The 27,903-nt window shown below is 39.5% G+C and overlaps 1 protein-coding gene across 4 annotated transcripts in view; it reads right to left on the bottom strand.

The window, feature by feature from the left end:
• The window catches only part of ODAD2 (outer dynein arm docking complex subunit 2), a 178,720-nt gene that overhangs the window by 125,991 nt on the left and 24,826 nt on the right, over window positions 1-27,903 (bottom strand). For all 4 annotated transcript variants that reach the window (XM_057733900.1, XM_057733901.1, XM_057733904.1 and 1 more), the window contains 3 exons: window positions 22,552-22,754; window positions 20,985-21,083; window positions 14,216-14,363 (listed from right to left, as the gene is read on the bottom strand). In XM_057733900.1, coding sequence (XP_057589883.1) covers window positions 14,216-14,363; window positions 20,985-21,083; window positions 22,552-22,754 — 450 coding nt within the window. The remainder of the gene's footprint in view (window positions 1-14,215; window positions 14,364-20,984; window positions 21,084-22,551; window positions 22,755-27,903) is intronic.

Genomic DNA, 27,903 nt, shown 5'->3' with positions numbered 1-27,903 from the left:
TATTTTGTAAACCATAAGGAAGAATCTAAACGCTAACCATAATTAATTAAGGAAAATAATATAGAAAAAAGAAAAGGAAAGAAAATAAAAGAAACAATTTGTTAAACAAGGCTCTTTTTCTGAATTTAAGTGGTGAAAAGGAGGCAGAAAGTTCCTCCCGGGGCACCTGTGGGAACAGAGCTGGGCTCCTACAGTAAAGGTTTGAAAATGGAAACTGAGAGCCTCAGATTGAGAGGGTTCTTGAGGCAGTGGCTTCAGACTCAAGCACCAGCAGAAAGCAAGAAGTAGGCTGACAGAGCGTCCTGTCCTCCCCTCAGGCCTGGGACAGAACATTCCTCCCCTAAAGAGGAATGCTCTGTCCCGACATTCTCAGTCGTATGTGATGGAGAATCTTCTTGACTCCCTATGCCTGCATTCTAGTTTCTTTGGTAGATATTTTCTACTTAGACACTCAGCACGAGCTTTGCTTCCTCTTTCAAGTTCTTTTCATTTGTCTCTTGTACACTGTTTCCACCTTTTGAGTTTTATTTCATTATTTACACTATCACCGATGACATACATTTTTGAAAGTCATGTAATTGCAGCTAATGCCCAAAAGGTAAGATCTTGTATTTTGCTGAATTGTCTCTAGGCCAATGTTGAAGCCAAATGATGGAAAATTTACATTTATCATTAAGAAGTTAGATCCTTATAGAAAAATGTTTTTTTCTGTAAATCATCAGCTTTTTCTGAAAATCTGGAAACATATTCATAGGCTTGAGGGATTTTTTTTAGAACAGTTTTTTACGAGGGAAAGTTAGTTTTTCCACATTTCAGGATTTACTTCTACTCTTGTCACTGACCACACTCCCCAAAGGATTATAAATCTTTCAGAATGAATACCAGCAGGCGGGAGCCAAAATATTCAATGCACAGAACCACAAATGTTAGCCAACTGCTATTCTTTAAATACCAGCTCTGTCAAAGGATTTTCAAATGTCCGCTCTACTTGGACCAGACGCCATAAACATCTTACTGAAGTAGTGCAAATATGCAAATAGGCTCCTTTTCAATTAAATCTCCCCTGAGAATGTAATTAGTTGCCAATACTTATTTTCACATTTTATCACGCATTTGCGTTTGTGAGGTTTCAACAGCTGGAGAAAAACGTAGTAAAATATTATTTTACTAGCTTCTGAAGGGTTTTGAAGAATGCTTGCAATAAGCTTTTCCACGTCTCGAATTAATGCAATTCTTTTGTAGTTGTCCTCCTCCCCCTGCTGCTTCTCAGACATCTCCAGGCTCTGCTGGCCTTCAGACACTTTACAGCTCACGTTCCTTTCCACGACCAGGAGGCCCTCACTCGTGGCTGCAACCACGCTCCGAACGAACATGCCGAGACTGGATGAATGTCGCTTTCTCTCGCTTTTCTCAAAACTCCTTCTTAAAAGATGAATAGAGGACATTTAAAAAAATACTGTTTTTCCTGGATTTAAATAAAATCTTTGAAATAAAGAAGTATTACCCTATCCGGTATATAGAGTAATACCCTCCCCTTTCTGCTGATAAGGAAGAAATAAACTAAGTTGAGAGGAAGCATCTATTCAAGAGTGAAACAGGGAGAGAGCTGCCTGAAGTCACTTCTGTATTCTTTCACTTGACAAATTTGCTTCCTATTTACTTATTTGCCGAGTCTGATGCCAGGCCCTGGAGACATCCTGGGAAACGAAGACAGACGTGGGCTCTGCTTTTATGGTGCTCACAGCTACGTGGAAAAGGCTGATTTTAATTTTTTTAAGCCCATCCAAATAAACGGAAACTTTAAGTCTGAGCAGTGCCATAAGGGAGAGGGGCATAGGGCCAGGGAAACCCACACGGGGGCTGTTACCGGGCTGGGGGCCCCGGGGAGGATTCCCCCGAGGAGAGACTGCTAGGCTGAGATCTGGACAGAGAGCAGGTGGAGGGGGCGGGAGTGATGGGAGGCCCACAGTCAGAGGAGCCGCACGTGCTGGAGCCGGACACCCAGTGGGCGTGGCCACCCAGGCCTGAAGGAGGCCAGGTGGCCGAGGCTGGGAGGGCGGACGATGGAGCGGCCAAGGTGAGCTGAGAGGCTAGGTGGCCACAGTACCTGCTGGGCCCAGAGGCCAGGCTGAGAACTTTCACCTTTATTTCAAAAGTGATAGAAAACATTCAAGGGTGGTTGGTCTGGGGGGAAGGGGAGGGCTAACAGGAGCTGATTACATTTTTAAAGATCTCTCTGGCTGCAGAGGCCCCTGGCTGGAGGGGCCCAGTATGGACAGGTGAGACCACTCCAATTACTGGAGGAATGCAGGGCAGGGGACAAGGGGACTGGCAGGCCGAGATGACCTGTCATGTGCTGTAACGGTTTCGAGTAACTTGGTTCAGAAAAGGAGGCCAGGAGCTAGTGGATGGCACTGTGATGGCAAACACGCCCACAGGGTTGTCCTTCCAGGCTTCCTGTCAGACCCAGTGAGGCAGGATGGCAGGCAGAGGCGTGATGGGGAGCAGAGGTCTCTCTCTCCCTGTTCCCCACCGTCTCCAGTCAGGAGGCAGCGGGTGAGACCTGGTGAGATGACACAACCGTCACAGCCATCCAGCTGGCTTTCAGTGTTCTCAGCATTTTTTCCTCCAAACATGCCACTCATAGAGCGAGAGCTGAACCCTGCCAACGCCTGTTTATTAATGATGACAGAGGGGCAGGCGCCCAGTGCAGAGCTTGGCTCAGAGATACTCTTCATCTCCCAGGAGCAGAAATGGTAAAGAGTCAGAGCTCCAAGTGACTGCATAGAACCACATAAGTCAAGGTAGTAAAATACATTGCTTTGCGTTCTGTTTATTTGCAAACTGACTTTATGCTGATGATTCAGCTCTTATAAACCTAGGGCTCAAGAGATGAGACCAAAGAGGAAACTCCAAGGAAAAAGAGAAAACACTGTTCCAGAAGAAAAAAGAAATTAGACTCAGATTGTTGGATTGCAGGCTTGCTAAGAATTTTTTTTTTTTTTAATCAGGAATGGGTAAGGACCAATGAAAAGATTCCCGGCACATCCTTTTTAAATCACCACAGAACATGTACAGAAACTGATGGTTTACTGGAGTGTTATTGCAGTGAAGAAAAATTTGTAGGAAATATAACAGTCTTTCTAAAAAGATGCAGAAGAATGAACTGAATAATTATGATAATTAATAAAAATATCTCAGTAAAGTGACTGGAAACAAGGGAAATATTCAAAAATGAGTAACTCTTCATACACTAAGAATAACAAATCAAAATATGTAATTTGAAAAAAGTTCCCATGCCAGTACTGGCAAAATAATAATAGTAAAAATATCTATGAGTGAATCTCACAAGAAATGTGTTGTTAACAAATGGGGGAAAAGCTATTAAGCTTTACTGAAGTATATAAAAGATTAAATAAATGAATGGCCATACCATGTTCCTAAATAGGATAATTCAATGTTATTAAAATTGCAATTTATCCAAAACAATTTAGCAGTTCATGTCAGCCAACCAAAATGCCAACAGCATTTTTTAGGTTTTTTTTTAACTTCATTCTCAAGTCACTCTCAAAATGATCTGGAATGGAAAATATGCAAAAAGTAGTTTAAAATATTTTAAGAAAACTCTCTGGCCAAACATTAAAATATACCAAAGCTGTAGTAATTAAAACAGTATGGAAACATTCAAATAAATCAACGTAACAGAGAAAGAACTGGAAACAAACTCTTACAAGTGAAATGACAACCTTTGATAAAAGTAGCATCTCAGATCATCGGAGGAAAGAGGGGATGAGCAGTCATCGGACTTTGACAAACTGAGAGAAATGATCTGCACATAATATAACAAAGGATTAAGTTGCATCAAGAATCAAAAGACAAACAACCACACAGGGAAATAGGCTGCTTAACACAATACAATGGCTACTTAACATATGAAAAAATTATCAACATCACTAGCAATGAGGAATATGCAAATTCACATAAGATACATTTTTCCCCTATAAAGCAAAAAAGGACTGCAGATTAGAATTTGTGACAGTGAATCTCAATCCTAGGTGAGCAATTGTAATACCCTGGGGAGATTTTAAAGACTATCGATGCCCAGACCCCATCCCAAACCAATTCAATTAAAACTTCCATTAATAGTACCTGGGCATCATGGTCTTTGTTTTGTTTTTAAGAGCTGGGTTGATTTCACTCTGTATCTGAGCTTGAAAACCTTTGGTATATTACTGATAGTGTAAACTGAAGTTTGCTTTCTGTAGGCCATAGCAAAATTTTTTTTATATAAACTAAGTTTGGTTGACTCCTTTTCCATTATTTTCCTCTGATATAAAAAAATTTAATGCAGTATTTCTCAGACTTTTCTGTGCATATATTCTTTTTTTTTTTAACACAGCTTTACTGAAGTATAATTGATATACAAAAATACTGTGCATATTTGATGTATACAATTTGATGAGTTTGGACGTATGCCTATACCTGCGAAACCATAACCACAATCAAGACAATAAACATACCCATCACCTCCCCAAGTTTCTTTATGCTCCCCCCTTTCTGTGTGTCAACAACACTTAATGTGAGAGCTGCCCTCTTAAAGCTTTTAAGTACACAAACTATAACTATATATAAATATACAACTATAGGTACTGCGTTGTACAGCAGATGTCTAGAACTTATTCACCTTGCATAACTGAACTTTTATACCCACAGAACAACAACTCCCCGTTAGAACTATCAACATTTGAAATGTGCATCCTCTTTGACCCAAGCAATTCCATTTCAGAGAATCCATCCTATGGAAATAGTGTACATATCCACAGCTTACATAAAAATAGTGCTGCCTCACTGTTACAATGACAAAAATTGACCTGGGGGACAACCTAAAAAGTTATCAATAAGGGAACTGTTAAATTACTGATGTATGTATAATGAAATACTATGGAGCAATTAAAAGAAGTAAGGCAGATATGAAACATCACCAAGACACAGCATTAAATGCAAAAGGCACAATGTAGAATCACAAAAAGTCTGACTTCATTTTCTGTGTAAAAATTACACACATGTATCTATATAAACAAACATCTGGAAGGTGGCTTTCACTTTTATTCTTTTGCATGACATACAATGAACTATGTCAATGCATCATTTTATAATATTTTAGTATTTTAAATACAGAAGAGAGTAAAGGATGGACCAGAAGAGGAACACAGCCTCTGCCGTGATCTGTATGTTGCAGGAATATCAGGAGGCCACAGCCAGCCAGACCAAGAGCTCAGTTAGGATCCTCAGCCCTGGCCAGCAGGAATCTCAAAGGCTAGCGGGCCAAAAGGGACTAAAGATTTACAGACTTACGTAAAATCAAACATCATTTATACCAAATCTGGTACACCTTACTCCTGAACCCTTATACTTAGAAATTCTTCAGCATGCAAACTTCTGTAATAGGACTAGAATATGTTTATAGAATAAAAAGTAAAGCAGTCTAGTGCCTTATATAAATTGGGAACTAGGCAAAGCTTCTTTTCTCTATTTAGCCTCTCAAATAAATTTGGGGGGGGGGGAGTATGCTTTGAGGAATAAAAAATATTGTTGCAAATACATCAGGCAACAAATTCCCTGAAAAGACCTATTACATTTTCAGATGGTTACGTTACACTGACTTAGATATCAACATTCTTTCTCATCAAAAATCTTATGAATAGCTGGATGGCTGAGTGTGAAGGCTCTAATTATGCTCCAGCTGGACTAGTTAATAGTATGTGTTCATCAATGAGAGAATGGAGTTAAAGTTTAAGAGATCTGCCTAGAGATTTTTCATATTGTCATTTTTCAGTAGTTAAGTTGATGTGCTTGTATACATGGTTACGATTCCATACTGTATTTATCACACTCAACTGATTATCTTTGCTTTTTTTCCACCCCTCTTTGTTGATAATAGCCAAAGGCAAAGCAAGTTAAAAGCTCAAAAACTGAAAACAAGTTAGTGTTGTATTTGTAGAGCACGGATTCCCCTTTCGAGATGAGGCCCCTCCAACACTCCCACCATCTCCTCTGTAATAAGAATAAAAGAGGACTAATCCTTTCTTAGCGGGCTTTATAAACATACAAGTCACATACAAGTCTCAAGGAATCTAAATAAGTAAAATTCTTACACTACATTATTCATGAAAACACATGTGCAGACTCTCCTGAGTAGAAATTTCATTAAAAGATGGAATTTAAATATCTTCTGATTACTAACAGGTTGTTTTTTTAAGTAGAAAAGTCCTCCAACTCTTTTTGTCTTGAAGACTACTTTTAAAATTAACTCACATCAGTGTAACAACATGTGTATTAACTTAAAGAATGTTTCTCAGGAAAGTGGTCCTCATTTTCCTTTTTAACTACTGGAGTTTATCTGGATTCATAAGCAGTGACCACAGTTTTCCATTTTTGAAAGATTCTTTTTAACAATAATAACACTGCACTATCACATTCTTCTCCACCTCTTTAAGTGAAAACCTGGTGCGCTCTGTACTGCTTCCCCAAAATGAACACTGAATTCCTTTGGGAAGAAGTTCTCCATGTGTAACTAGTCTCTTACTCAGAAGAAAAACCAAACAGGAGAGAAAATAGGAATTTTCAACTGCGAGGCCTTCAGGCCCCCTGGGCTCTGAATTTCTGGACAGAGGGACAGAATAACCAGGCAACGAGCAACAACCATAGACCCCTGGATGCCTTCCCGGCCCACAGCCACCTTCTGTGTGGCCTGGAGCGAACTATTTCTCAGCTTTTCCACCAACGAAACAGGGATCACACTACCTGCCACTCCATACCCAAAACTCAAGTAATGGGAAAGGAATTTAATTAACTGTAATTGATTGCAAAGTACATCAAATTCCTCTGATGAAAAACCATATAACTCCCAATTACCACTTAGAAGAACTCTTTAACCAATTAAGGGCGTGTGCGTGCATGTGCGTCTATGTGCGTGTGCGTGAGTGTGCGTGTGTGCACATGTGTGTGTATTTTGTTTCAATCAGTTCATGGAAGATCATGAAGGAACCAAGCCCCACAAAAGCAGTCTTTAACAAAGGTTTTCAAGTCTGAAAACGTCTTTGCCAAGAATGCCCCTCCAGAGAAGAAATCCAAAACATTCCAGGGAGGGAGCCTGGAAAGTTTCTTCGGAAGCCTCCTGGGATTTCTGATGTGACGGTCTTCTAGATGTCGCTCTGAAGTAGAGCCCTGGCACTGCTGAGCTGGGGGAACCGCCAAGCTTCACTTCGCATGGCCTGAGAATTCCAAATTTGTGGATACATAACAGAAGAAGAGCTAGCAAGATCCCTGTCTCACATGAAAGGTGAAATCAACACGTTTGATCACATAGAATAAATCAATGAGGCACTACCCCCCACCAACACGTGGTGGATGGGGGGAGAGGATTAATATGTGATGCCCCACCTTGATCATAAGCTGTCACTCAGCAGTCCACACCAGCTACTCTCTGCGGAGTGACCTGTATCCAGGTAACATCGTCACCCTTCTAGAGCTTGGGAACAACGTTTGCCCCGATATCATACTGCAGGCTGATACCATATTTCTGAATTTATATTTAAAAGCCCATCTTTCCCCAGTCTTCCTATCTAGCTCTTCCAATGAATGCAGGAGCTTTCAGTTGGAGGGCAAATTACTTTAAAAGTGAACAATTTTCTCTTGTTGCTTCAAACTCTCCTATTTATCTTCCTTTAATTAATCTTTTTAATCCACTAACTGGTTGCATAAAATTACCAAATAAAATGCTACTTTGTTAAAAAAAGGCCAACAAAGCAATGTGCTTATAAGATGGCAAACTAATATTTAAAGAAAGGCTGCCCATTTAACATAAATATTTGGATCCATAAACACTGCCTTAGCTGTATGTGCTAACTCAAGTGAGAGGCAGCTACTTTCTGATTAGCTTGTAAGAGGTCACTTTCAACCATGAATAAAACAACACAAACACGCCCACCTGCTCTGCACAGCTTTCCAAGCCTTTCCTTCCTCTGGCTCCCAACACGGGAGCCCCATTTCTAACGCCTAACTGGAGATTCAAGCCTTTATTTCCAACTATCGTATGGGCCTTCCTACTCGGACATTTCGCTCTCTTCAAACTGAACCTGCCCCCTACCAGACCCTCCTCATAAACGGCCAGCCTTCTCTCTCGGATGCCCCCAAGGACGCTACCCTATCCCAAGCCCCCATCACACTCTATCAGGGCAACGTGTCACTGACTTCCGGTCTCCCCACTGGGATTCATTCTGCAAACCCCTGGCTGCTGAACTCAGCTTTCTAAATCAATGATTTCATCTTCCTGCCTCCCCACATGGGGAAGGTGGTGCACCTGGGGCAGTGGCCCTGGGGATGAACACTGGATTCCTCCATTACTGCAGCAAGTACTTGGGAATCAGCCCAGCTGAATGAAGCACTTCTGAGTAGGGGCAGACGTCTCCAAACCCACTTGCTAATATTATCCCAGCTGAGCCTGGAGCTGCCAGTGCAGACAGCTTGTCCTCAAGTGACAGCCCTAGGAAATGCCCACAGGGGAGATACAGTGTGATTCTAGACCCAGCCTCGGAGATCCCTTCCAACTACCTAAAAGCTCACCAACCATTTTCTCTTGGATTTCCTGATCCTATAGTATTAAAGTCCACATGCAAGCCACCTTCAATCCACAGAGACGTGGATTCCAACAGGCTTTCAATTATGGGTCCAGAAATTGATTCCTCAGTTTAAGGATATACTAAGGTGTGTGAAATGCAGGTCTACTTATAATTACAACTTTTCAACATTTTACCTCATGTTACAAAGAGGACCTATTTACATCAATGATAAAATTAGAATACTTGTGATGAGAAATCCTCATTTCCAAACAACAATAAATAATAATCCTCCAACTCTCCTCCTATTTCGCAAAGGGATTTAGGTTAGAAACAAGTGAAACACTGTATTTTTAGAGACACTCACAGTGGGGGGCACACACCTTAACAACCGTCTCTCCCAATCGCTGGGATTGATACATGCAAAATATTTGCATTGCAAGATTCTTTTTTTTAAAGAACTTTCATTTATTTATTTGTTTATTTATTTATTTTTTGGAACTTTTATTGAGATACAGTTAACATACAATAAACTGCATATATTTAGAGTGTACAATTTGGTATCCCAATCTCCCAATTCATTCCCCCCCCAACCCTCCCCGCTTTCCCCACTTGGTGTCCATGTTTGTTCTCTACATCGGTGTCTCTATTTCTGCCTTGTATTGCAAGATTCTGAAGCAACTATGGACGGGGGAGAAAATAATATCCAAATAAAGGTGGCAAATGCAGCAAGGAAACAGTATGTCTACAAGGAGAAAGGGCACAGGAGAAGGAGGAGGAGGAAGTGGGGGGGAAGAGGCAGAGGGGAAGGAGGAGGAAAATATCAACCGCAGAGGGAACAGCTCAGGCTCAGAGGGAGGAAAGGCTGTTCTCAAGGAGCTGAGAGTGAAGGACAGCCCGGCCCCTTGGGAACCTCGTCCTGTCACCGTCACTCCTGAGCAGAGGATGGAGAGGCCTGCGCTCACGAGCAAGACACCCTGCGAGATACACAAATGAGTTTAAAATGGTGTCTCCTCTCAAGGAGGAGCTGATAAGACAGACAAGCTGTGCGGTGCGTGAGGCATAGCAGGCGGTAAGTGCAGAAGATAGGAACAGAAGGAGTTTATGACTTCATTTAGAAGTAGAGTACAGAGTCATCAGCTCTGTGGGGAAAAAGAAGTTGGAAGGTTGGTGAGTAAAAATGCAACGTATCCATTAGTTTAAAAATTAAATTGTGTTCTGAAACTCCAGATTAAAAGAATACATACAGATGTAAAACTTGCAAGTAGAAATGAACGTGTGTCAAAGCCAGGTAACTAAAGACTAAGTCCCTTTATGATGTGCCAAGATCTGAGCTCAGAGCTCTGGATAAATACTAAGCTGTGCCGTTCATTGCCTTGTTTGGGTATTAACGAGCTCATCAGAATTTTTTCAACAATCACAGACATTGCTGCACTTGGAAAACGGTAAGTGGAGAGTCAGGTCAACAAGAACATTTCTCTGCTGATTGAAATCTACATTTAAGGCATGATTTTGTAAATTACAATGTCAGGTGTATTTATTTTGAGAATACCTAGAGACATTCAATTTTGCATTTCATAGACTTTTCATGTCCTTTTGTTTCTCCACAGAAAAACATTTACCTGTGTTGAAAATCCCAAAATCATTTGTAGGTATACTTTATCTTTTATTGGCTATGTTAAGAATATTTACCTGTGGGAACTATAATAGTTCCAAGCAATTTACTGTCTGGCCAGAAGTATCACATTTGCACACAATTTACTGATGGGTAACTCGTGCAAGCTTGAGTAGCATGTCATCAGTACATGCTTTCCTCAGCTGTTCTGGGACAGCAACAGGGCATCCCTTTTGACCCAGCATTATATGAATTTATCCTAAAGAGTTGAAAAATGCAAGATAGTCACTCAATAATGAGACTACCACGAGACACTCCAGGCCATGTTCACGGGAAGGATGTCGTGGAGGATGTTGTGCACCACCTACCCACTGTCTGCCCCATTAAGTCCTCGGGGAGGAAATTCTTTCTGCTCTTAGCACCAGGATCAGTTACATTCATTGGCAAGTGGGTTGTTTTTACCTTATGATGGAAAGAGTCCCTCACTGTATTAACTCACTGTATTTCTTCCTTTTATTGGTTGCTAGAATCTTCAAGCAAAAGCTGAGGACCACCTGTGCAGATGGTTGAGACCCACCTATGTTGTCCATTGTAATATTATGCAATAGAAACCATTATCATTGTCAACAGGTGCTAAGCCCTTGATGCTAAAGCGCTTCTGTGTGTTAGATTTCATTTAATATTCACAATAATCCTAAAATGTGGGATCTTTTAGTTTGCCATTTTGACCAATGAGAAAACCAAAGCTTACCCGCAAGGCTACTGAGCTAGTCGGTGGCAGAAACCTGACAGCTGAAGTCCTTCTGACACTGAAGTTTGGGCCTCTAACTGCTCCGTTATTCTGCCTCCTGGCCTGGCTGATGCTTCTACCCCATTGACTCTTTATTTCCTTTTACTAATGAAATAAATAGACCAAAATTCTTTGCATAAGCACCAGGACTCTTCCAAATCTTCTTCCAAAGGCCGTGTCCAAGCCCTACTGCCTGTCTGGCTCAAGTGCTGGGTGCCACAATCTCTGCTGCCAGTTTTTTTACTTACGAGTCGAGGCCACGGGCAGCCCTGTGGCTCAGGGTAGGTCAGGTGGGTCTCCTGAGTCTCAACATTGCTGCCCTGTGTGCTGAGCTGACTGGGTGGTTTGTGCACAAAGATTCCTGCCAAGACGGGGGCAGGATTGGGCACTGGAACCCCAGCCTGTGCTCCACACAAGCGTTTCTACATTCCCAGCAGACAAGAATCTTCCAGGTTCCAGGATAAGAAACTGAAATTTCCAGAAATTCTCAGGAATTCCTGAAATCATGTTATTTCATATTTGTTCCTAAATTTTATTTACGTTACTAAACAATAGTGATGGCCATAACAGTAAATTATTTCCATAATACACAACGAATCGTTTTTTGTGTGTGATACAGATACTAAGAATTTCAGAGGTTTTCTGTAAAAAAAAAAAAAAAACTATATATATTTCAATAACACTTAAAAATGATCTCTACCTAACATTTGATAACAGAAAACACTAGGAGAATATTAACACAAAATAAATGCTAAATAAAAACCATTTTAAAAATTGAAAGATATTAAAATATTCATCATTTATAAAATACGCTTAAAATATAAATTTAAAATACACAAAGCATTGTGTCCTATGCAATAGTCTTGATTTTTGTTTCAAGACAAACATGCCAGATGGTAAAAAAATTTTTCTTTCATTTCACATTGACATTGGTTAAATTGTTGAGAGGCTTCCAAAAGCATAGCGAAGGTGGGCATTAAAGTTTGCTTCATATACGCTCATTTCCTTTTTTTTTTTTTATTATTTTTTTGGGGGTACACCAGGTTCAATCATCTGTTTTTATACACATATCCCCGTATTCCCTCCCTTCCTTGACTCCCCCCCCCTCGAGTCCCCCCCACCCTCCCCGCCCCAGTCCTCTAAGGCATCTTCCATCCTCGAGTTGGACTCCCTTTGTTATACAACAACTTCCCACTGACTATTTTACAGTTGGTAGTATATATATGTCTGTGCTACTCTCTCGCTTCGTCTCAGTTTCCCCTTCACCCCCTGTCCCCTTCATTTCCTTTTTTTGATGATGAAAATATTTTATGCACTTGCCCTGATTCTGGTTTGGCGATTGAAATCTATGTTGTTTTTGCTAATTCAGATTTTAAACTTTAGGTCAGTTTCTGGTTTCATGATGGAGTGTTGCACTATCCACATTTACATCTTCCTCTCTTTGCATTTCTTCTGTTAAATTACTTGGAAAGAACAAATTGTATTACGTAATATATACAATATAATGAATATTCAAACACTGAAAAAATGCCCGAGTACATCCAAATGACATACTGTTCAGATCTTCTAGCAAGCTCGGCAAGGCTACAGAGAATCACAGGTCAAAGTTTCAAATTTAATGACTTGCTCTGCTTCGCGACTGTGTTATTTCTTAGAATGCCACCAACAGGATTTGTATAAAGTGCACGAGGCATATAAACTCATCATTTATTTTTGCAGGAATGAGTTGCCATTCAGCACATACGCGTTTAGAGCACAGCACAGCTGCAAGCCTGGGCGGTGACTGCTTCTCTCTTACTGGCTCCTGTCCTGATGCCTGGAAATGTCTACCTTTACCTTTGATTCTGCTGCCAGAATTTTCTTTTCTTTTTTTTTAAACTTTATTGAGGCATAACTGGCAAATATAATTGTATATCTAACGTGTACAGTGGGCTGACTTGATACCCACGTACACTGTGTAATGAGTACCAAGGTAATCAACTGGTCTTGCTCTCCATGACGTCAGCAGGTTCCTTTGAACCAGTAATGTCTTTAGGAAGATTATTAAATTTTAATTGTCAAATTTTAATTCTTTCTAATTTCCAATTTTCCCAATTTCTTGACTAATTTCTCTTGGGATTCAGGAAGACAAAATTTTTTTTCTGAGAAGCACTGAGAATTGCAGCTAAGACTGTGTCCAGCAGGGAAGTGGGCATATTTTTCTTCTAGGAAAAATATTTTCAGCTTTCTTATACCTATAAGACTATCCACGCAGAGGGCCTTTGTTAAGTCACAAAAATGTGCATGTAGGCTGTTTCACCTGTCTGCTTGGGATGACCTCAAAGGTACAGGAAAAGTACCCTTTAGCAATTTAGGAGTCACATAAATATCATTAAATATGCAAAGCCTAGCAAATGCAGGAGGACAAGGTGAAGAAAGTTAAAGTGCTGTTCTCACAAGTACTCAAGGCTTATAACTTTAGACCTGGCCTACCCATTATCAATATCCACTATCCAATATGAGAAATTAATATTAATCTCGGTTTGAGTAAATCATTTTACTTGCCCCACCCCATCTTCAAGGACTTAAATATTGATACACTGTCATATGGGCCATTTATCTATTTATTATTACAAAACATTTTCACACACAGAATCTTATTTAAGAGAGTAATGGAAATGGACCAGTACCTATTTTAAGCACCTGCAATGTATCAGACACCACACCGCATGTTTCAAATGTGTTTTCTCAGTCCTTAAAATAATCCTATAGTGGGTATTACTAATTTCACTCCATGGGTTGGGAAAATTAAGGCTCAAAACCATAACTTTTCAACAGTTACATTGCTAGTAAATGACACAACCTAGAATTTAGTCTAAGTCCAACCTCAAAACTCCTTGATCTTTCCACCACACCATATTGCAAATCATAAAACGGTGGCAAGTCACAATATCTGGTGGCTGCCATGGTCCACTGCCCACTCCCCAGCTAGGGGAGAGGGCTTGTACCAGGCAGCCCAGCTGCTCCATGAGGACAAACCTCACTATCCTCAGGGTAATAAGACCTTCCCCTGTGCGCATGTAAATTATAACAGGGACACTTACTACCCTTATGTGAAAGAAATACGTAATAAACTTGGAAGCAGAATATACATTTTTAGGAAAAGATTTAAAATAAGCATTGCAAACACAGTACAAAAGGTTTCTCTCTCACCTTCAAATATTTCACCAGCTTCTGAATTTGCCAGTATTCTGATGGCAAATCTGCATTTGCTTCCTGACGATGTTCAGGTGGTTCTTCATCCTCCTCACTCTCTGAGGAGCTCTCGCTAATAATTTCCTCAATCTTCTCAGCATTCTTACTAAGAACAACAACAACAACATATAATAAGTATGTTTATGCTACAGTATGGACATGGTTATAATGCTACTCTTCCAGCAACATGTACGTAAGCAATGGATAAGATACCAGCACCTCTGAGTTCTGGAAGATCTTTGTTAATATCTACATGAGGAGATGAATAAACACATGTCTCTATAGCAGGTGCATTTCAGCATTATTGCTATGGGTGCAATAATAATAAAGAAAATAGTAAGAAATGACAAGGGTATTCGGTAAATGACCTAAGACTGCCACTTGTCATAGCGTTAAATAACTTAAAGGACGTGTGGTTATATTTACATTTCTTTTATTTATTTACTTAAAATTGAATCCAATTGAAAATTCAGTCCTCCAATCGCACCGGCCACATTGCAAGTGCTCAATAATCATCAGTGGCTGGTGGCTACCACACAGGGCAGCTCAGAAATACACCGTTTCTGTAGTTGCAGACAGTTCAGTTGGGCAGTGCCACCAGTGCCCCCAGGGAAGGCGTTTATTCCCTTACCAAAGAGAGTTCACTTTACTCCTCAGTGCCCTAGAGGCTTCTAACTCAACATCAAGGTCATGGACACAGGCTCGTTCACTCAAGCCCTGGGCATATCGAATTTACCCTTATTTTCTTTCTTTCTCTCCCTCCCTTTTCCTCTCCAACCACCCCTGCCCCCCGCCGCCCCAACCAGGTGCTCTCTTCCATAAAAGTCTTTTCTCGTCTTTTCCACTTGGAAACATAGTAGGAAGAGGAGTAATTGTCGAGTTTCATTATTTCTAAGGTTCTACCATTCTCTTAATTTCTCAAAGGTTTTTTGGCACAGAGAGCTCCAGTTCTTGCACTTTCAAAATTGCAGAATGGTGGAACCGTGCTCTCTGGGTCACAGTTGGGGGGAAATCCTGCACTGAAGTGCCTGGTCCAATTCAACAAGCCACAGGAGCTCAGTTTCAGTTTTATGTGTTCTTGTGTGCAAAAGATGTCAGGAAACCTGGGTTGGTTACAGAGGAATATCTGGTGGGTCAGGTCTACTTAAAAATTGACGTAAACCCCAATGTTCATAGCAGCACTATTTACAAAAGCCAAGACATGGAAGCAACCTAAGTGTGCATCAAGAGATGAATGGATAAAGAAGCTGTGGTTAAAAACACTGAACTGAATGAAAATGAAAATACAACAATCAGTGCAGCCACTATGGAAGACAGTATGGAGGTTCCTAAAACATTTAAAAATAGAATTACCATACAATTCCATTTCTGGGTATATATCTGAAGGAAATGAAATCAGTACCTTGAAGAGATATATGTACCCCCATGTTCACTGCAGCAGTATTTACAGTTGCCAAGAGATGGAAGCAAACTAAGTGGTCATTGAAAGATGAATGGGTAAAGAAGATGTGGTACATACATACAATGGACTATTACTCAGCTGTAAAAATAGAAGGAAATCTTGCCATTTCTGACATAGGTGGACCTGGAGGACAATATGCTAAGTGAAATCAGTCAGACAGGGAATGACAAATACTGTATGATTTAATTTGCACGTGGAATCTAAAACAAAACAAAACAAAACCCAAAACAACCAAACTCATAGAAATCAGATTTGTGAGTACCAGAGGTGGAGGGAGGGGAAATTGGGGGAAGGTGGTCAAAAGTTACACACAGTTATAAGATAACTAAGTACTAGGGATGTAGTGTACAATATGAGGACTATACTTAACACTGCTGTGTGGTGTATTTGAAAGTTGCCTACAGAGTAAATCTAAGGGTCCTTGTCATAAGCAAAAAAATTATTTGCAATTATATAAGGAGATGTAAATTAACTGAACCTACTCTAATCATTTCACAATATATGTATGTCAAGTCATTAAGGGGTACATCATAAGCTTATATTTCAATAAAACTGAAAAAAGCCACACACATACATACATACACACACAAAGATACAACATATCAACTTCTTCTGTACACAACTAAAGCAGGGCAGAAAGGGAACTACATGATGCTAAATGCCTGCATAAGAAAAGAGGTCTCAATTCAGTAACCTAAACTCACATTTAAAGAAACAAGAAAAGAAAAGCAAAACAAACCTAAAGAAAACAGAGAAAAGGAATAATAAAGAGAAGAAATCAATAAAATTGAAAACGAAAAAATAACTTGAAGTATCAATAAAACAAAAAACTGCTTCTTGAAAGATCAATAAAATTGACAAACCTCCAGCAAGACTGACAAAGAAAAAGAGAAGACACAAATTTCCAGCATCAGAGATGAATGAAACCTAGCATATATCACTACAGATCCTGCTGACAACAAAAGGATAATAAAACTATGAACAACTCAACATACATTAACTTGACAATGTAGATAAAATGGACTGATTCCTTTAGAGGTACAAACTACTGCAACTTAACCAATATGAAGTACATAATTTGAACAGCACTACAACCATTAATAGAATTAACTCATAATTTACAAACTCAAAGCAAAAGTCTTCAGTTTCAGATGATTTCACGGGAGAATTCTACCAAGCATAGAAGTATTAACACCAATTTTATACAATCTCCTCTAGAAAATAGAAGAGAAGGGAACTCATTTTATGAAGCCTCATATCAAAACCAGACAAAGGGCAAATAAACAAAACACTGGGACTTCCCTGGTGGTCCAGTGATGGAGAATTCATCCTGCAATGCAGGGGACACAGGTTTGATCCCTGGTTGGGGAATTAAGATCCCACATGCTGTGGGGCAACTAGGTCCACACGCCACAACTACTGAGCCTGTGCACTTCAGCTAGGGAGCCCACATGCTGCAAACTACAGAGCCCAAGCGCCCTAGAGCCCACCGTGTGCAGCAACTAGAAAAGAGAAAACCTGCGTGACACAACTAGAGAGAAGCCCATGTGCTGCAGCAAAGGATCCTGCATGCTGCAACTAAGACCCGATGTAGCCAAAAAAACCTAAAAAACAAAAAAACAGTGTTATTAAATATCTCTCATGAGTGTAGATGCAAAAATTCTTAACAAACTATTAAGCACATAAAATTCAGCTAGATACTAAAAGAATGAGCCCACCATGACCAAGTGGGGTTTATTGGCAGGAATGCAAGGCTCATTCTATATTCAAAAATCAGCCAGTAAAACCCACCACAGTAACAGCCTAAAGAAGAAAAATGACATGATCATACCAACTGATGTAGAAAAAGCATGCGACAAAATTCAACACCCAATGGTGATTAAAACTCTCAGAAAACCAAGAATAGAGGGGAACTTCCTCAACTTGATAAAGAATGTCTATATAAAACCTATCATCATACTTATGGTGAAAGACGGAATGCTTTCCTCCTAAAATTGAGAAAAAGTAAGGACGTCCACTTTGATCACTGATAGTCAACATAGTACTGGCATTTCTACTTCTAGATGTAAATCTATCAAAACATGTACAGGACTTGTATGCTGAAAACTATTACAGACTGCTGGTGAAAGAAATCAAAGGCTTAAATAAAGACATACAGTGTTCATGGATTGGAAGAGTCTACATAGTAAAGAGATCAATTTTCTCAAAACTGATATAGGGTTTTGATGGAATTTCTACCAAAATCTTCAGTAATTTTTTTTAATTTTTTGGTAAATATAACAAGATCATTTAAAAATTTATGTGGAGGGACTTCCCTGGTGGCAGAGTGGTTAAGAATCCGCCTGCCAATGCAGGGCACATGGGTTCGATCCCTGGTGCGGGAAGATCCCACATGCCGAGGAACAACTAAGCCCATGCGCCACAACTACTGAGCCTGTGCTCTAGAGCCTGTGAGCCACAACTACTGAGCCCACGCACCTAGAGCCCATGCTCCACAATAAGAGAAACAACTGCACTGAGAAGCCCGTGCACTGCAACGAAGAGTAGTCCCCACTCACCACAACTAGAGAAAGCCCATGCGCAGCAACAAAGACCCAAAGCAGCCAAATAAATAAATAAATAAAATTTTTAAAAATAAAAATATAAAATAAGATAAGATAAAATAAAATTTTATGTGGAAAGGAAAAGAAGTAGAATAGGTCAAAACAATTTTGGGAAAAAAAATAATAAAGTGAGAGGAATCACTTTCCCAGATTTCAAGATTTACTACAGAACTACAGTAATCAATACTGTATGGTATTGCCAAGGGCTAGACATAAAAATCAGCTGAACAGAATAGAAACCCAGAAATAGCCCCACCTGAGTACACTCCCCTGCTCTTTGACTAAGGAGAAAAAGAGGGTGGAAAGACAGCCTTTTCTTCAAATGGTGCTGGAGAAACTGAACATCAATAGGTTAAAAAAAAATGAATCTTGACCTAGGTCTCACAGGTTGCATAAAATTAACTCAAAATGGATCCCAGTCTTTAATATAAAATGTGGAATTATTAAAACTTTTAGGAAAAAAACATTGGAAATAATCTTCGGGATCAAGGGCTTCATGACAGCAAAAGCACAATCCATAAAAGAAAAAACTGATAAATCCGACTTTATCAAAGTTAAAAAAAATGTTCTCTGAGAGGCCCTATTAAGGGGAGGAAAAGACAAGGTACAGAGAGAGAGAAAATATTTGCAAACTTCGTATGCAACCAAGGAGATCCTGGATAGAGAAAGAACTCTCAAAACTCAACATTTAAAAAGCAAAAGATTCAATTAGAAAATGAGTAAAAGACATAAAGAGACACATCACTGAAGAGCATAAAGGGCCGGCAATATGCTCGTGACAAGATGTTAACATCGTGACGGTTAAGGAAAGGCTAAGACCACAATGAGCTACCACTACACAGCTTTTGGAGCAGCTGAAATAAAACACATGGCAATACCAAACGCTGGCAAGGATGAGGGGAAACTGAGTGTCTCATACATCACTGGTGGGAACAGAAAATGGTGCAGCCAGTCTGGAAAAACTAGGCAGTTTCTTAAAAAGCTAAACACACAATTACTATCTACTTCAGCAGCTCGGCCCTTATCCTAGAGGAATGAAAACTTACATCTCTACAAAAATCTGTATGTGATCGTTAATAGCAGCTTTATTTGTAATAGCCAAAAACTGCAAACAACTAAGAGGTGCCTTAATAGGTGAATAATGTAACCAACTACACCACTGTATGGTGCACCCCTACAATGGAATGCCACTCAGCAACTGAAAGGGATAAACTCTTAATACATGCAACGGCTTAAGTGGATCTCAAGGATATTGCGGTGTTGGGAAAAAGTCAATACAAAAAAATGTAGGAATCTATTTATATGGCGGTCCACAATGACAAAATTATGAAAACAGCAAACAGAGGAATGGCTGCTAGGAAGTGGGAATGATGGCAGCTTGAGAGAGGGTGTCACTGTAACAGGGTAGCAGGAGGACGTCGGTGTGGAGGGGAGGACACGGCTAGAACCTGGTCGCCATGATCATCACACAAACCTGCAGAGGATAAGATGACACTGAACTATACGTAGACATTGTACCAATGTTAATCTCTTGGTTTTGATCTTGTACCACAGCTATATGGGATGTAGGATTTAACCATTGGGGGAGGCTAGATGAAAGGTCTATGGGACCTCTTTGCACTATCTCTGCAACTTTCTGTGAATCCAGAATTATTTCAAAATAAAAAGTTTTAGGGACTTCTTCGGTAGCACAGTGGTTAGGTAGCATCCGCCTGACAATGAAGGGGACACAAGTTCGATTGCTGGTCCAGGAAGATCCCACATGCCGCGCAGCAACTAAGCCCGTGCACCACAACTGCTGAGCTTGTGCTCTAGAGCCCGTGAGCCACAACTACTGAAGCCCATGTGCCTAGAGCCCCTGCAGTGAGGAGCCCGCGCACCACAATGAAGAGTAGCCCCTGCTCACCACAATTATTGAAAGCCCATGTGCAGCAACGAAGACCCAACGCAGCCAATAAATAAATAAATAAATAAATAAATAAAGTTTTTTTAAATTTTTTTTAAATTGTCAAAAAATGGAATAATTTATTATGTCTAACTACCCAAAATGGCATACATGTTGTGGAGTGTCTTAGAGTTTGGTTTTTTCCAAGTGTGCAAATTTTATAATATGAAATTTCTGCCATTTCTTCCCACCACCAACCTCAAGTAAAAGTGGCTGAACCTTCTCCCCAGGTATGTCACTTTTGTCATCAAACTGAAAATTGGGAAAGAAGCTTATTAGTTGGCCTCCTATTAATGGCTGTTTTAATGAGAAATAACATAAATCACTTTAGAATCAGCAGAGCCACCAGTGATCAGTAAAGTCAGGTTCAGAAAAGACGTCAACTTTGCTTTAAGGTGATTATTCAGAGGCAAGAGATCAGCTAAGTGCCCAGTTTTGCTACCACTTAGTTAACTGCTTTTTGCATTAAATACATTTGTTTGCAAAGAGTTAACTAACACCAGCAGATCACTGTATTTAAAGTAACTCCACACCAAAAGGATATCCTGTAAATATATTTAAAGAAATCCACTATCACCATTTTTACAGCATTCCTACTAACTGTCAATATAGATATCTTAGGACACTAATGTGAAAGTAAAACACCATTAACAAGTGTTAACTAGCCTGTTGTGTAGGTGTGGCTTTAAAGAATTGGTCACGTTAACAGAAACTCACCGAATTAACTGTACTCTTCCAGGTGAAATAGATGATCTGGACTTTTCGAGTCTTCCCCCATGTTTTTCTTCTTGGGTGTCTCTTAGTGAACTTTTGTTCCTAAAGAAGTAGTAATTTTATTAATCACTTTATGCTAATAGGAAATTAAAAATAGAAATGTATACAAAAATTCCTTCATTTTCATGTACCCAAATGATGCATTTTCCTGACACAGAGAATGACTATGAGCTCCAGTCTCATCTGACACCTGAGAAGTCCCTTCGGTCCTTCGAGCACAGCCACACATTTTATATGATGGAGAAACACTTTGTCCGGTATTTTTCTGTGCTAGAAACAGGTCTTCACGGGCTGCCATCATTGGGAAGGTCCTTCAGTCTGTGTCTTCTGTCCTGGGTCACAGTTGCCTGTTTCCTCACCTTACCCACCTGATGTTGCAGCAGGGCCTGTGCCTGATCTTCCAGATATTCTGAAGCTTAGTATACACCTTGGCACGTACTGGGTTTGCATTAAATACTCGTTTAGTAAATTCTTAATTGAAAAAATAAGCACATGGAAAAAGCACTATTTTATAACTCACCTCCCAGTTACCAGAGTAGCCTATCCACTTGTCATTTTCAGACTCACTCTTTCAAATAGAGCCACAGAGGTAAACACCCCAAAATCAGTAAGAATTAGAGGAGCAAGTGTTTCTCCTCCTTCCACAAGACTCCTTCCCTCTGTCAGCTCTGAGTTTGCATCCAAAATACAATCACCTGTGCTTCTCAGATCCCTGCAGGTGAGGGTCCCCATGGGACCAGCAGGGAGCCAGTTAAGAAAGCATTAACTAATACCAGCAGATCAAGTATGCAAATTTTATAATGTGAAAATTGCACACTTATTCCCAATAAGGGGACAACATGGAACATTAAAAATAGCCTGTAACTTGTAGCTTATTTGCTAAACTTTAAAACGTGCTCTTGGAGCTTCTGACTGCTTTGGTATTGGTAACCTTGGCCCTTAATCTTTGCTTTGGCACCGATTTACAGAGGGTCCTAAATGGAACTGGGCTTGTATATTTCAGATGCTCATAAAACCAGTGTCCACTTTACTCAGGCCTGTCATATGTTTGTGGTTCTATCCTTTTTTTTACAGCATTTACTTAAAGTTCTGTTAATATACAAGATACCACCTCTGTGAAGTTTTCCCTAATTAACTCCACATAATTTTAAACTTAATCACGTGATTTAAATCAGAATTCTCCGGACACTTACTTAATCATGCCCCTACCACAATGTTCACACCTCCCGTGTGATTCCTCCCTGTGTTTTATCATCTTTTTCACCTGGTATTTGCCCTGACTCACCAATCACATGAAAGTGAATGGTGCCCTCCCTCCGTGGTACTCTGCATACAAACCCTGTTTGTTGTCAGATCTCTCTGCTTGGAACATCAAGGCGAAGGAAGGAACCAATTTGTATTATGGAGGAAGGTTTAAGTATCTACTCTGTGTTTTTCTCTGATGCAGTAAAGTTATGTGAAAAGTTGAGCAAGGATGTATCAGAAGACCCATCATGTAATGTCTACGTACTCTTTGGCATCAATAGTGGTCTTCCAATTTAAACTCGGCTCCAATCTCTTGGTCAGCTGACTCCTTCCCAAATTAATTCGGTTCTTCTCCAGTGCGCTCCTGCAGGAAGCAGCACTAGCTTTACAGGAAGCAGCCACTTCCTCCTTAGGTGCCTCATTAGGCCGGTCCTTTTTCTTTTGCTCTTCTTCATTGAATCCAACCTCCTTTAATTAAAGAAAAGAGCATATTTTTACAACAAGATCATTTCTGAATTATCTCACGCTATCTGAAAATTAACCCTGGCAATAAATTCAGACACGGAAGTCTCAAGATGCTCTAACTTGCGTTGCTTAGCAACACAAATTGAATCCAGGCCACTTCAAGACCAAGGCCTCTATTGGAGTTAGGCTGACAGCAATGGGATGACCCTAAACTCACATCTGAGTTTAGCCCACACGGATACAGCAGCAGGACTAGACTGACTCGCTCCTCACCCCCACCAGAAAAAAATTACACTCAAACCCTGGAAAGACTGACACACGTCTTAATCAAATTGCTGAGACCAAGGATAAAGAGACCAGAAATAAAAGACATTATAGCCAGAGGAAGAACCATAACAATTAAAAGAGACTTCTCATCAGAGACAATGCAATCCAGAAGACAAGGGAGTGATATAGTTAAAGTGATGAAAGGGAAAACACCAATATCCTGTCAACCCAAAGTTCTATACAGAGGAAAAAAAAAATCTTTTGAAATGAAGGTAAAATAAAGACATTCACAGATGAAGAAAAGCTGAGAGAATTCACTGCTAGGAGACCCAGGCTGAAAAAAAAAGACGTTCATGAAGCTCTTCAATCAGAAGGAATCTCATACCAGACAGAACACGGATCTACACAAAAGAATGCAGAGATGGTAAAAGTAAACATAAAAGATTCTTTGTGATGAGGAGTTAACAGCATGTCGAAGTAAAATGTACGACAACAATAGGACAAAAGACGTCTGACGCACACTATTGTAAGGTTCTCAGACTAGGTGCGAAGCTGTATAATATTGTCAAAGGTAGACATGATAACATAGAGATATACGTTAGAAGCCCAAGTGAGATGCTTTTAAAAATCAGTGTAACTGATGAACTAATAGCATAAACAAAATGGAATCATTTCTAAAAGCTCAATTAATTCACAAAGGGAAGAAAAAGAGGAGAAAAAGAACAAAGAACAAGTGGGACTAATAAAAGCAACAAGCAAAACAGTACACTGACTCCAACACTATCAGCACATTAGATGAAAATGATTTAAAAATGTCAATGAAAAGATATCATCAGGTTGGATGAAAAAGGAAAACCCAACTATTTGGGGTCTAAAAGAAACCACATTATATACTAAGATATAAATACACTATAAGTAAAAAACTGGAGAAATGTATTCCATGAAGCAGGAATGCCTTCATTAAAATCAGACAAAATGGACTTCAAAACAAATAATACTATCAGAGATAAAGAGAGAGACACATAATGACCAAGAGCCAATTAACACCCAATTCTAACTGTGTGTTCACCAAACAATAGAACTTCAAAAGATATAAAGCAAAAACAGAATTCACAGGAAAAACAGATAAACCCACAATCAGGAGACTTCAAAACTCCCCTCTCAGTAATCAACAAAATGAGCAAAACAAAACTTAATAAGAATATAAAATACCTGAGGAAGATGATCAACCGCCTGGATGTAACTGACATTTATAGAACACACCACACACAGCAGCAGAATACACATTCTTCTCAAATGCACAAGGGAAAATCCACCAAAATGGACCGTATTTTAAGCCATAAAACAAACATCCACAAATTTAAAAGAACTAAAATTATGCAAGACTTGGTCTCTTAATAAAATAGAAATAAGCTAGAAATTTGTAAGAAGACACAAAGAAAACCCTCAGATACATTGATTTGCACAAAAACAAATCAAAGTCTACCAGACACGGTGTGTGTGCTGCTTACAAAGACATTTATAGCATAAAACTTTATATTAAAAAATAAAGGTCTCAAATCAATGCCCAAGCTTCCAAATAAAGAAATTAAATTAAACCCAAAGAGAGCAGAAGAAAGAAAATTATAAAGAACAAATAAAATAGAAAGCAAACAATAGACAAAAATCAATGAAAGAAATAGTTGTTCTCTGAAAAGACCAATAAGATTGATCACCTCTTTTCAGACTAGTCAAGAATAAAAAGAAGATATAAATGACCAATATTAGGCACGAAAGAGGGGTTATCACAGCAGAGCCTCCAGACATCAGAAGATAATAGTGGAGTGCTATACTTGATGCCAATACATGAGGTAAATTAGATAAAATGTGCAAATTCATTGAAAGACATGAACTACCAAAGCTCAGTAAGAGAAAGAAATTTAAATAGTTCTATATCTACTAAAGAAATAAAATTCTCAACGTAAAACCTTTCAACAAAGAAACCTTCAGGTAGAGATGGCTTCCTTGGTAAATTCTACCAAACATTTAACAAAGAAATAAGACTCAATCTATATGAAGAATTCTAGAAAGAAGAAAAGTAGTGCATACTTCCCAATTCATTTGAGGCCACATTACCCAGATATCAAAACCAGACAAAGACATTAAAAATAACTACTAACCCATATCCTTCATGACTATAGATGCAAAGATTCTCAGTAAAATATTATCAAATTGCATCCAGCAATGTCAAATAGAGTAAGACATCATAACCAAGTAGGATTTATCCCAGGATTCAATATTAGCTCATATTCAAAAATTAATGATCATATCAACAGACTAAAGAAGAAAAATCATGTAATCATCTCAAGAGATACAGTAAAATCATCACCTCCAAGTACTAATGGGCTTATCTCCCATGGTTTATGTTGAGGTCCCATGGGAAGCACATAATAAAGCACCCTTCCCCTCCCCAGCCAGGTGAGTGCCAGCAGAGGCCCAGTGGGGAGACTAAACTGCCACCCCCTGCCCAGTGGGGACACTGAACTTCCACTCCCAGACCCACACATAAGGCCTACACTTAGAGAAGTCCTGCTAAAACAAAAGATTTTTTAAAAATCCAGTTTCACAATATAACCCTAAAATGTCCAAGACAACACAAAAAATCACTCATCACACCAAGAATGAGGAACGTCACAACCTGAATGAGAAAGGACAATGCTTCTACCAAGATAAAATGGATGATGAAATCATCTCACATAGATATGGGAATAAGATTTTAAAGTAGCCATCATAAAAAGGCTTCAATAATCAATTATGGAGACCTGAAACAAATGAAATATCAGAAAGTCTCAGCAAATAAAGAAGAACCAAATAGAAACTTTGAAATTGAAATTTACAAACCAAAATAACTCACTGGATAGCTTAGAAACAGGATGGAGAGGACACAGGAGAGAAACCATGAACTTGAAGACAAATGATAGAAATGACCCAATCTGAACAAAAAAGAGAAAATATATTGAAAAAAAAAAATTAACAGAGCCTCATGATCGGTGGGACCATAGCAAAAACCCTAACATTCATGCAATCAGGGCATCAGAAGGAAAGGAGAAAGAAGGTCAGGCTGAAAATGCATTCTAAGAATGTCTGAAATTTTCCCAAGCTTGGAAAAAGACATAAATCTAAGATTCAAGAAGTTGAGCAAACCCTAAACAAAATAAACCCAAAGAAATTCCTGCCAAGATACATAATAATCAAACTCCATAAAACCAAAGTCAAGGAAAATTCTTAACAGCAATGACAGAGAAACAATATTTTACCTATAAGAGAAAAACAACTAAAATAACAGCAGATTTCTCATGAGAAACCATGGAGGCCAGGAAGACTGGAACAACATTTTTAAAGTGTTGAAAATAAAGAACTGTCAACCCAGAACACCACATCAAGTGGAAATATTCTTCATAAATAAAGGGAAATTCAAGATGTTCTCAGATAGGGACTTGCCAGGTGTCACAGTGATTGAGAATCTGCCTGCCAATGCAGGGAACACAGGTTTGATCCCTGGGCCGGGAAGATCCCACATGCTGCGGCAGAGCAGCCGAGTCCCTGGGCCACAACTACTGAAGCCCGCACGCCTAGAGCCCTCAAGACACAATTACTAAGCCCATGTGCCACAACTACTAAAGCCAGCGCACCTAGAGCCCGTGCCCCACAAGAGAAGCCACTGCAATGAGAAGCCCATGCACTGCAACAAAGAGCAGCCCCCACTTGCCACAACTAGAAAAAGCCAGTGCAGAGCAACGAAGACCCAACACAGCCAAAAATAAAATAAATAAATAAATAAATAAATAAATCTTAAAAAAAAAAAAAAGCTGTTCTCAGATAAAGGAAAACTAAGAGAACCAACAGACCTACCTCAAAGGATATGATAAAAGAAGGAAATTGGAAAAGAACAACAGAAAGAATAGAAGCATGGGTAAGTACAAAAGACTTCCATTCTTGAGTTTTCTTTTTTTTTAATTTACTTATTTTTTTTTTTGAGGTACACTAAGTTCAATCATCTGTTTTTATACACATATCCCCATATTCTCTCCCTCCCTCAACTCCTCCCCACCCTCCCCATCCCAGTCCTCTAAGGCATCATCCATCCTTGAGTTGGACTCCCTTTGTTATACAGCAACTTCCCACTGGCTATCTGTTTTACAGTTGGTAGTATATATATATATATGTCTATGCTACTCTCTCACTTCGTCTCAGCTTCCCCTTCACCCCCCACCCCCCAAACCTCAAGTTCCCCAGTCCATTCTCTGCATCTGCATCCTTGTTCTTGTCACTGAGTTCATCAGTACCATTTTTAGATTCCGAATATGTGAGTTAGCATACAATATTTGTCTTTCTCTTTCTGACTTACTTCACTCTGTATGACAGACTCTAGGTCTATCCACCTCATTACATATAGCTCCATCTCATCCCTTTTTATAGCTGAGTAATATTTCATTGTATATATATGCCACATCTTCTGTATCCATTCACTTGTTGATGGGCATTTAGGTTGCTTCCATGTCCTGGCTATTGTAAATAGTGCTGCAATAAACATTATGGTACATGCTTCTTTGGGGATTATGGTTTTCTTTGGGTATATGCCCAGGAGTGGGATTACTGGATCATATGGTAGTTCTATTTGTAGTTTTTTAAGGAACCTCCAAATTGTTTTCCATAGTGGCTGTACCAACTTACAGTCCCACCAACAGTGCAGGAGAGTTCCCTTTTCTCCACACCCTCTCCAACATTTGTGGTTTCCAGATTTTGTGATGATGGCCATTCTGATTGGTGTGAGGTGATACCTCATTGTGGCTTTGACTTGCATTTCTCTGATGATGAGTGATGTTGAGCATCTTTTCATGTGTTT

This window comes from Hippopotamus amphibius, chromosome 4, assembly GCF_030028045.1.
Source record: "Hippopotamus amphibius kiboko isolate mHipAmp2 chromosome 4, mHipAmp2.hap2, whole genome shotgun sequence".
Taxonomy (NCBI): domain Eukaryota; kingdom Metazoa; phylum Chordata; class Mammalia; order Artiodactyla; family Hippopotamidae; genus Hippopotamus; species Hippopotamus amphibius.
The sequence above is the reverse complement of the archived record's forward strand: the minus strand, read 5'-3'. Positions and strand labels throughout refer to the sequence as shown.